Here is a 12,108-nt window from a genome sequence, read left to right on the forward strand (position 1 = left end):
AAAACACATGGGACTGGGACAAATGTGAGTGATTGTAGTAGGGTCAGGAGGGAGGTCCCGTCCATGACTCCTGTCCTGATTGCCTCGTGTCAGCTCTTATTTCAGGTGGTCCTCTAGTACAACCAGATCGATATATCCTGGGTCTGATGGGGCACCTTGTCCCGATGCTCCTGCTGTTTGACTGCCATGAACTGTGTGTCTTCCCAGCTATTACAGGCTGTAATTGTTTTTTCCTTGAGCACTTCACTGCCGTAGCCTCCTCTGAGGAACTGCTGTCCCTGGATCTCTTGTCAAGAGTGTGCAATCGCCTAATCAACACATTTTTAAAACACGCACACCTCCAAATGCCAGCACAAAGCAGTTACAGGATGTGGTTCAAACGAACTTCACTTATAATTGGTTCATGGATCATGTAGCCTGTATCACAAGACTTTAGAAATATATCTAAATGGCAGCATAAATTTAATCTTCAGGGGCTGGAGGTATATATTTAAATGTGCATTTATGTATTTTAAAGTGTTTAATAATTTTTTTTATGGTTATGTTGACAAAGGTTGCCAGTGCATTGTACTATATTGGACCATTGATATTAATCGACAAGGAATTTGAAATGAATTTGCTGTAAAAAACATAGAAGTCATGTCTTTGTTCCTACCTCCCACTTGTTGTCCTTGGTTTGTCTCTTGAGTTTAATGTTCCAGTTTTCTGCGCTGACTTCAGCACAATGAGCTATCGTCATGGCAACAGGATAGGACAGGTTCAGCCCCGGAGGTCCATATGTGATCTCTGGCCCTAACAGTATCTCACACCTTTCCTCTGATTGGGCACTGGCACAAAAAAAATGAACATAAAACAAAAAAAAAAAAAAAAGAGAAATATTAATATATAGATAATTAATAGATAACCCACACCATTATTTATTTTGAAATAAATAAAATACACTCAGAAAATACTACTTTTATTTGGTGGACATTTATAATTCTATTCCCATTTCTTTTGAATTTTCTATTGATCAAAGAACCATAAAAAACAGTTTTCACAAAAATATTAAGCAGCAAATCTTTTTTCAACAATGATAATAACAAATAAAAAAAAATAAAGGTTTATTGAGAACAAAATCAGCATCAATATCAGAATGATTTCTAAAGGTTCGTGTGACACTGACTGGAGTAACAGCTGCTGAAAATTTAGCTTTGCCATCACAAGAATCAAGAACATTTTAAAATATATTATTTATTCAGAAAACAGTTAAATGCAGCCTTGGCGCTATTTTGAGTAGTAATGTAAGTAAATAAATTAATAAACAAACATATGCATTTGGCAGATGCTTTAACGCAGGTTACACTGCATTCAAAGTATACATTTTATCAGTACATGCAATCCTTGGGAATCCAACCTCGCTGTTACACTTTGGCCAATTATTTAAATAGTCAACACATTTAGCTAAATCGAACAGAGTGATCAGATAAAAAAAAAAAACTGAAAGCAAAACACAATAAACACACATGGACCGAAAAATCTTTGTGCCCACCACCCTTGTTATCCAGCATAAATAATATAATGATAAAAACTGTCACGTCTGCAGTCTACAGAATCACATTGCAAACACGACTCTGAGAACCTTGATTTAGTGGAAGCTACTGATTTTCTAAGGGCACTGGAGTCGTTTACCAGCTTTTGCATATTCATTAGTCATTGCTTATGATCTTCTGGCCATTATCGCTACCTTCCATCTTTTCCTTGTGGTGGCAAACCATAACATAAAACCCATTAATGAGAAAGAGTTAATGAAGGATTTGGCCTTTCATGCAAATTTAAAGGTAAAAAAAAAAAAGGAAAACAGAAAGGACGGAGAAAAGCCTTTTGGTTGTCAACACTGCATAGTCTGTAAAACATGAAAATCTATATATCGCCCTTTTGATTTTATTGTCTAGAAATAAACATTGGACAGATGTCAACGTTTGACAGACAAAACTGAGCAATTTAAATGGATAGTTTGCCCAAAAATGAAAATTCTGTCATTAATTACTCACCCTCATGTTGTTCCATAAACCCGTTAATCTTTGGAACACGAATTAAGATATTTTTGATGAAATTCGAGAGCTTTCTGGCCCTCCATAGACAGCAAGGGTACTACCACGGTAGAAACGTAGTAAGAAATGTAGTAAGGAACTAAAATAACTAAAATAGTCCATGTGACATCAGTGGTTCAACCGTAAATGTATAAAGCTACAAGAATACTTTTTGTGTACAAAGAAAACACATCTCGATAATGACGGAGGACTGACCTGGGAGAGAAATCGTTATTTTTGTTTTCTTTGCGCACAAAAAGTATTTTTGTAGCTTCATTAAATTATGGTTGAACTACTGATGTCCTTACTACGTTTCTGTGCTTTGAACATGGTAGTTGCTGTCTATGCAGGATCAGAAATCTCTTGGATTTCATCAAAAATATCTTAACTTGTAAAGATGAACAAAGGTTTTGCGGGTTTGGAATGGCATGAGGGTGACTAATTAATGACAGAATTTCATTTCTGGGTGAACTATTCGTTAAAAACTGATGTAATAAGCTTCAGGCAGGGCTGTGAATAATAGTTGTAAAGTTAGCCAACACTGAGTTAGAAAATATTAATAAATAATTCTGTTAGGTAATAGTTTGTCAAACATATCAAATAAAATACAAAAATAAAAAGTGCTTCTAATACTTTAAAGAAAGCAACGAGACACCAAAGAGCCACGTATATCCAAAGTTTTGTTCTTTCATTCTTTCCAACTCGCCACTTTGTACTAGAAAATTCACTACAAACTGAAAAACTAGGAGCACCACAGCGGCAGAACTCGCTTTAAGGGCTTTTGCAGTATGCCCAAAGGACGCCATAAGCTTTTACAGTTTATCTGAATCTATATTAATTCAGCTTTGCTGAAGAGGGAATAAGGACTAAACCACTCTTTACAGCCAATCAGTCTGTCCTCTTCCAAACTCTCTTCAAGTGTTCTTCTATTTACATCTAATTACTATTCAGGCTTGTCAGGTCTGTAGGAACTTCAATGTGATTCAAACCTCATTCAGGTGTGACTAAAAGAGACTGTATGAAGGACAAAGCATGATGAATGTCTAAAATGCCTCAACTGTATCTGTTTGACACTGACATCCTTGAGGTAAAAACCTCAAGTCCTTGTCCTTCAATTAACATTTCCAGTATGCATTGGAACAACAAGCAACTCAATCGAAAGGCTTGTTGTCTTTGCATAATTCAAATAACATCCTGCTTGTTTACTTAGCAATGCAATGTGCAAACAGAAGACAGAATTTCTTCATTGCAACAACACTGGTTTGTATTTTTGAGTCAAGGCTGGGGGCAGATTACCTGGGTTGAATAAGGAACTGCACTTCCAAACGAGTTTCCACTTTAGTACTTTAAGTAGCTTGTCATGCTTTTTACTACTGTCCTCCTCATCATCAAGGGTCTTATCCTGCAAGCTCCGAGGTCTGTATTGAGAAGTATTATTCAAAAAGACTGATGAGTCACTGCTAGAGGGTCAGGCGGCAGAGTGCTGGAGCATTAGCGGACACTGTAGGAGGCGACAGGCAAACTTAATGCTTCCATTATGTATTCATTCTTTCATTTGGGCATCTGACCGTGACTTCAGTGTGGCAAATTGATCAGTGACTTGACTTGAGGAGTAGTTCGACAAAAATGAAAAGTCCATAATCACTTACTCAACCTCATGTCATTTGAAACTTCAATGACCTTCCTTCTTCGTGGAACACAAAAGGAGTTATATTATGGTGCGTTTACACCGCACACTTTGTCTGCGTCAGGCAACGCTCCCAACGCATCTAGTTTGACGCATGTACGTTGAAGCTTGCAACGCTTGCTTTTTGGTGCGTTCACACTGCACATGTCAGGCAACGCTCCCAACGTATCTAGTTTGCACACTTCCCCTGAATAAACAATGGCAAGCTAGTAGGGACTGGACATTTTGGAATCTTCTCATGACCATGTTTCGCTAGCTAACGAAATGGGAAATAATTACGTTGAGAAAAGATTTGATCCAAGCAAGTTCCTTTACATTCCTGTCTTTATACAACAACGAGAACAGATCATACAATTCTCTGTGATTGCAGACGGCTACAATGAGCTTGTCTTCCAAAAATGATTTTTTTTCTGCTCCCACTTCATTCAAGGTACGTGTGGTGACGTCGCTACAGTGAGACGCTCTGATTGGTTGACGCACAGCGTCAAGTCCGTCAAAAGTTCAGCTAGCTGAACTTCTGTGTTGCTTGCGTTTGCTGTGTTGACGCTTGAAACGCAGGTAACGCTTGAAAAGTTGACGGATCCAACGCACAGCCGCAGAGCCTCTGACGGACCTCTGACGGACTCAACCATAGACTTTACATGTAATCTTGCCGCAACTGACGCTGACGTTTGGGGCGGTGTGAACGCACCATTAGAATGTCCAAACTGTCCAAACAAAATTTCATAAAGATTATCTGTGAATAATTACCTAAACTGACAAAGTTATCACATGATTTATACAGTGCATTCATTTTTACAGTGGACTAATTGTTTTATATTTTTATGGTGCTTTTTTGTCCTTTTGGGAGCCTGATTATCCTCATTCTCTTGCATTAAAAAGAAAAGAGCAGGCACATCAATTTCTCTTTCTTCCATAGAAGAAAATCATTCAGGTTTGAAACAACCGCTGGTTTGTCATTCTAGACTGAACTATCCCTTTAAAATATGTTGCTTCTTTTATCATGAATTATATTGTAATTGTAATTCAATATTGTCATATAATTATTTAGAATCACATGGTACCCTGAGCTGAGGACAGTCACAGTTTTAACTCATATGCAAAATCTATTGTTCAATATCATTGTAGATGTTTGTATAGGCCAAAAAAAAAAAACATTTAAACATTTTTTTACAGAGTATGATATAAAATACTGAGCTCAGATAACACCCTCCTCTAAAAACTTATATTTTTATTATTAGTCGCAGTGACAGCAGTAGTAAATTTTTAAATGATACACCAAAATCATCAACATTTCTATAAAATATGACATTGCTTCTTCGCTTCGTGACACTTTAAAGTGCATTCACTTTTATCCAAAACAAACAAATGTGAATCTGGCAGTGTTTTATTAGGCTGTTGTTGTAATTATCACAGCAGTTTCAGTGAGTAGCACTAAAAGATTAATGCTCTATCACTTTTAAAAGTAATGTACAGTCTACACAAAACCCTAACCCTAATACTAACTAATAGTATTGACACAAACATGAGAAAAAAGCACAAGTGCAATGTCTACCAAGCAAGTTTACCAAGTTAGAAAAGCCATACAAATGCTGTTTATGTGATGCAAATGTCAACATGTGTTAGTTTACAATTCATGCACTATATTAAGTGTTTGAAGTCATACGGAATTGTGCAAAAATAAGTATTTATAAATCGATAATCTGCTCCTATAATCATAGTTTGGAAAAGGGATGGAAAATTGTTGCAGTTTTACTGCCTTTAGTTTTAATTTTAGCTGGAAATTCCTGTTTATGCATATGCATGTTTTTTGGATTTTTGCAAACACACACTACCAGTCAAAAGTTTTTGGACAGCAAGAGTTTTAATGTTTTTAACAGTACATTTAGATTTTTTTGAGTATTAAATAACTGTATATAAGATTTCTATATGAATATATTTTAAAATGTAATTTATTTCTGTGATCTCAAATCTGAATTTTTAGCATCTTTACTTCAGTCACATGATCCTTCAGAAATCATTTTAATATTATGATTTGCTACTCAAACAACATGTATTAGTATGTTATAGTAATATTTTGTAACATTAGAAATGTCTTTATCATCACTTTGATCAATTTAAACAATTTAAAAGCATCCTTGCTAAATAAAAGTATTCTATAATTTCTTTCCCCCAAAATAAAAAAATGATACTAACTCCAAGCTTTAAAATGCTTCTTATTTCAGATAAATGTTGATCTTTGGATCTTTCTATTTATCAAAAAATCCTAAAAAAAAATGTACTCAACTGTTTTAAATATTGATCACAGGAATACATTACATTTTAAAATATGTTCAAATAGAAAGCAGTTATTTGAAATAGTAAAAATACTTCACAATATTACTGTTTTTGCTGTATTTGGGATCAAATAAATGCAGGCTTGGTGAGCAGAAGAGACAAAAAAGAGAAAAATCTTACTGTCCAAAAACTGCACACCTGGAAAGCAATCTTGATAAGTCACAACTTATTCCATGTAGGCCACTGATATGATCATTATTTAACATAATTTGCAAACAGTGCTATTCATTTTATTTATTTAGAAGTAAAACATATAAAATAAAAGATCAAATCACAGGGTGCACCTTGAACTCAAGGCTCCAGGCTAAATCAGTGTTCTGTCACAGACGCAGTTAACGATGACTCATAATGTCCCTATTTTACGCTCATTTGTTGTAACCGTTTCTTCAATCATCCTGTGTCGTTATTAAGATGTATTCTGACTGAGCAATGACAGCAAGTTGTGTCAGATCTCCTTCAAATTTTGGCAGAGTGCAACAGTCATATTGTCTCCAGAGATACATCAAGGCTCACACAGGGTCATTACCTTTACATGCTGGGAATACATAATACACAACGTGTCAAAATCTAAGACCTTCAGAAACTCTCAGGAAAGTTTTATGGGGAAAGATTCGGGTGGGGGTGTAGACCATGACCTATATACGCCAAAACAACTCACATAAAATGATCACTCAATGATCAGGATAAAAAAGATTCACTTCTGTGAACTTCATGTTCAGTGTGATAAAGGAAAATCAAGTCACGGCCTGTGACATAATCAGACTTCAGCTTTTCACCTAAAAGAGTGCAATAACTCAAAGTCAGAGCCCTGCTTGTTTGACAGAGCTTTTATGGCATTACACATTCAGTGTGAAGTCAGATTCCATCTCTAATATTCATAATCAGATCTCAATTTAAGGCAAGAGAGTCTTGATGATAAAAGTCAGTTCTGATATGTACATTCCGTATTCATTTCTTCCAACTAATGTAATTTCTACTTACCTGTACACTACAACGCACTTATAAAAACGCATAAACATACTGTATGTCAATGTATTTGAAATTTATTGACCTAATTTGCATCCATTTCATCTATAGCAGTTGACTTTTAATATGTAACCTTTAAAGCAGTACTGTTAATAATACACTGTGTTAACACTCTACGTTGATTTAATAATTCATAGATAAGTGCATTAACAATATAGTCACATTCTATCAATACTCTACCATATTTAACTGCACTTCTAACTGCTTTTACTTTCATCATTGGTATGAGTAGCTATTTTCATCTGTCCTACAGCAAGAACCACCCTATAGCTGCATTAAGGCATGCCCTTGAAAGACAATAGTAAATAGCTGGAAGCTGAAATCAAATGCATAAAAACCTCTACAAGTTACACATTCTTTTTCTTCATTACAATGAATAAAAAGAATGTGTTTTTCATCATCAAAAGCAAAGTATTCAGAAACTTCATGAACATAGCCTGAAACTATTTCCCTATTAAAATGTTTTAATCTGGGTCTCTCTTTTGGCAAGATATGTGGATTATGCAAATGAAACATTTTATGAAATATGTCCATCACTTGAATTTCATTATGGTGGCCGGCTGTTTATAGTTAAAAGCTTTCGAATTTTGTGTTTAAAAAAAGAAACTGATTTAAAGTTTTTTGCTTTTGTCTCCCTTAAGAAGAAATGCTAATACTTTTACAACGATAGGAGAGTGATACAAATATGTCATCTACAGTCTTACCTAGACTCGTCTTGATTTATGAGCATGTACATTTCCCAAGAGGTGTCATCAGCAATCGCCCCGTGAGGTACCAGCAAGCTTACTCCTACAAAACCAACACCATCAACAACACTGAGATACTATTTATGTGCAGCTATACAATACACATAGATTCTTATGATAAATGAAATAATTGCCAATATGAACATTCATTAGCACAGTAAAAAATGATTGCATGTTCTTAAATTTACACATTAAGTGTTCATGTGTTTTATTATATTTGACTACAATCTCGTGAAAAGTACCCTCAGAGGAAGAATTTTTAATGTGTTTAGAAGACAAATACTTTGTCATTATCTTCGTCTTTAGTCAAGATAGTCTACAGATAATAAAAGTACGCATGCATTTTAATAACAATAGTTGTTAATAGTTTTTTAAATAGACAGCTTTTATTTTCCTCACTTTCTTATGCACACTCAAGTAAAATAGCAATAATTGTTGTTTTATGTCAAACAATAAAATCCTTAATCTCCACTTCTCTTTTTCTTTTTCTAGTTTCCCTGAATCTGATGCGAGACAAACAGTTTTTCTTTGGCCCTAAGAACTCTTCAGCACAAGGACCTCAGAGAGTGGGTTCAGTGAATTGTTGACCTTTACAAGCATCAGCCGAAAAGAACATTTGGTTTTAGTGCACTTATTAGATGCAAACAGATGATTAGAGATATTTTGCATACTGTTCACAGTTACCAAATCCACTGTTTGTGGGTCTGGAAGGAGTGAACTCCACGTGAACTTCATCTAAATCAATTGCTAACAGAATATAAATGACTATAGCTGTACTGTACCTTAAGATTTATTCTAATCTTGCTTATCATTGCATAAAAATAGCTTGAGTTGAATCTAATACAAACACGTACTGTCTCTCACCTGCATTTGGAATGACTAATCGGCCACCCAGGTGCCCAAACACCGCACTTGTCTTAAACTGAGTCTTCCTGAGTGTGTGAATTCCATTAGGAGCAATCATAGTGGTCTTCTTTCCCTCTACTGTGCTGTAGTTTGAGTGATGGTTGGCAGGAAGGGTCTCCGGATGGGCTTTAACATGGTACTCAGCCCGGTCCGCCACACCAAGTGAAACCATAAAGGAGCTCTGAACTTTGACTTTGTCTGGCAGGGGGTCAAAGAGCTCTTTGTCCATGGAGTCCTGAAAGCAGATTGGGCTGCTGTACGTCTGGCCAACTGTTATATCGGGCTGCATGGAGGAATTTAGCAGAAGTGGATTGCCTGGGGAGATGAAAACACAGTTTGTGATATTTTGGGCTGTTAATAAAAAAAAGGAAAAGAATACAGTTAGATAGGGTCCTGACAGGCCAGCTCTAGTGCAGCAGACCATGGCCTGAAAATCAAGGCGTGCAAAAAGAAAAGAATTAAATATTTAATTCGCTGTTTTGGCTAAAATATTCATTCTAAGAGTGCTGGGAAAAGGTAAAAAGGTCTTATCTTGAAAAAAATGGGAAAGTGAAAAGGACAATTTTAAGTATGTGAGAAAAGAAAGTGCTTTGGCATCCACTAAAGAATTTATTTAGGTTTATTTTTACTGTTAAATTATAGACTCTTCAAAATCTAACTTCCTGAAATGTGGTTCTGAATAGGTGTTAGATTATTAAGAGTATAAAATTCTAAGTCATTTTTTTTTCTAATCTGTTACAGATCATTTTAACTGAATCAAGGTCAGTCCAGAACAAGAAAAAGTTTTTTTCTTCACCTCAGTCCTGATCTCTTCATGAGTTGAAGAAAAGTTATGGTACAACTACAGTTTACAAGATTAATATACACTGCCTGGCCAAAAAAAAAAGTTGCCACCTGGATTTAACTAAGTGCTATGATCTGGGGTTGCTGCAGTTGGTCAGGTCTAGGTTCAGCAACAGTATGTGCTCAAAGAATGAGGTCAGCTGACTACCTGAATATACTGAATGACCAGGTTATTCCATCAATGGATTTTTTCTTCCCTGATGGCACGGGCATATTCCAAGATGACAATGCCAGGATTCATCGGGCTCAAATTGTGAAAGAGTGGTTCAGGGAGCATGAGACATCATTTTCACACATAGATTGGCCACCACAGAGTCCAGACCTTAACCCCATTGAGAATCTTTGGGATGTGCTGGAGAAGGCTTTTCGCAGCGGTCAGACTCTACCATCATCAATGCAAGATCTTGGTGAAAAATTAATGCAACACTGGATGGAAATAAATCTTGTGACATTGCAGAAGCTTATCAAAACAATGCCACAGTGAATGCATGCCATAATCAAAGCTAAAGGCAGTCCAACGAAATATTAGAGTGTATGACCTTTTTTTTTGGTGGCGACTTTTTTTTTTTTTTGGCCAGGCAGTGTATTTATGTTCACATTTTTATAATTACGTAATATAATTAATAATAATAAAGAACAAGAAAAAGGTCCTTGTTGGTTTCAGCAGCAGAAATGAGACTTTTCAACAGAAATGTCATATTGCTGTTAAAATCATCATTGACAAAATGACAAAATTATTGGCCAAGTTGTGGAGCCCTATATATATATATATATATATATATATATATATATATATATATATATATATATATATACATACATATATATGTACTTAGATATATTCAGGGAGTATATAAGGTTGGAGACAACTTATTCCCTGTAAGATGGACCCATAGTTAGCTGGCCTTTTAAATTATGCAAGTGGCCCTGAGCAGCAAATGTACTTGTTTTCATAAACTTTTATCAAAGATAGCAGATTGCATTCATTGCTACTATGCAGAGTCGGAAATTAACGAGGGTTTGTGGCAAAAATGCCACCTAAATGAACATAAATGCTCCATAAATTTAAGACAAATGGGCCAAAAATGCCCCTGCACAATTAAACAACGTATTACGGCTGTCAATTTAAATGAAGTGTGAAAATGAATCAAAATCGTCAATTCGCAGAATTACATTCAGATTCACTCACACGGCATCAGATTGCTTTTACGTGCTGTTTTGTGCAGCGTTGAGCCTTATAGCCAATCAAACACGTTTCTGTTGAATTAATCAGTGCTGCAAACGCTGGAGCTGTTGTTAAGTGTGCGCGCAAACTCCCTAATCATAAACAACACAGTGCAGATACAATGTAAATAAAAAAAAAAATATTTTGTAGCTTCAGCGATTATAATGGGAGTTTATGCATAACTTGTGCTAGACTTGGCTAATGTCATGGACTGACATGTTTGTCTATGAAGCCAGAATGTGTCTTGCCCAAAACAAAACAAATGCGTTTTAAGATATACTGTTTTCTATATGTACAATAATGATTTTTGCCATAATATTGCAGCCCTATGAACTCCTATTATATACAATTTTAAACAGTCTATATTGACAACAGTTAAAAATATTGCTTAAAGTGCCCCTATTATGCCTTTTCAAATATGATATTTCATGTAGTGTGTCATGTAGCTGTATGTGAACATAAACTATCTGCAAAGTTGTGACGCCGACAGTGCACTATAAATGAAGTTTTTGTCTAACAAAAAAAAGAGTCCGGCTCACATTCGCCTAAACGAGTCGTCAGCAATTCGAATCTTTTTTCTGTAACGGCCACACGTCACGAACTACGCATTTGCGTAATGTCCGCCCACGTTCAATTTCGCAAACAACTTGCCCGCCCACAAACAGTAGGCCTACCATTTTCACGTGGATTAACGTTACATCATGTCAAGAAGACGCCCTGCGCTGTGAGAGTGAATTTGTTTTATATGCCCTTCCGAAAGATGAAACTACCAAGAATGAGTGGTTAACATTAATTTTTTCAACACCTCAGCAGTCCAATGCCAATCTTGTGTTGTGTTCGCGTCATTTTACTGATGACTGTTTTTCCAATCTTGGGGAGTAACGTTACAACGCGAGATTCACCAAACGCTTGGTTTTAAAAAATGGATCAGTGCCCAGTTTATTTGGACCGGCTTGCTCCTCTGAACTTCTACCTGTAAGTATGATTAATAATTGATGATTGTATTTTCTAGCGATCGTTCAAAATACGTCTTTGTGTACGTTGGTGTGTAACAACCCCGCACATGTCTTGGTAAGCGGCTAACTTGCGTTTCTGTAGTTCTGTTGTTCAGCTGTGAGTGCAATGTAGTATAAAAATTGTGATTGATGCAGCTTGACTGTCTGTCTGCCTTATTAGTTTAAGTAATGATAATGATAAACGATGGCTTAACGCAGTGTTATGGGTTGTACGTTACAGTGTTGAAGTTCACAACGTAGAGGTGTGCCC

At 36.0% G+C, this 12,108-nt stretch overlaps 1 protein-coding gene across 1 annotated transcript in view; it reads right to left on the reverse strand.

Annotated features, from left to right (window-relative positions):
• The window catches only part of unc5db (unc-5 netrin receptor Db), a 185,982-nt gene that overhangs the window by 20,545 nt on the left and 153,329 nt on the right, over nucleotides 1–12,108 (reverse strand). Inside the window, exons 10-12 of the mRNA XM_073840261.1 lie at nucleotides 8,733–9,089; nucleotides 7,827–7,911; nucleotides 656–827 (exon numbers count right to left, since the gene is read on the reverse strand). Of these exons, the coding sequence (XP_073696362.1) occupies nucleotides 656–827; nucleotides 7,827–7,911; nucleotides 8,733–9,089 (614 nt within the window). The remainder of the gene's footprint in view (nucleotides 1–655; nucleotides 828–7,826; nucleotides 7,912–8,732; nucleotides 9,090–12,108) is intronic.

Source organism: Garra rufa, chromosome 5, assembly GCF_049309525.1.
Source record: "Garra rufa chromosome 5, GarRuf1.0, whole genome shotgun sequence".
Classification (NCBI taxonomy): domain Eukaryota; kingdom Metazoa; phylum Chordata; class Actinopteri; order Cypriniformes; family Cyprinidae; genus Garra; species Garra rufa.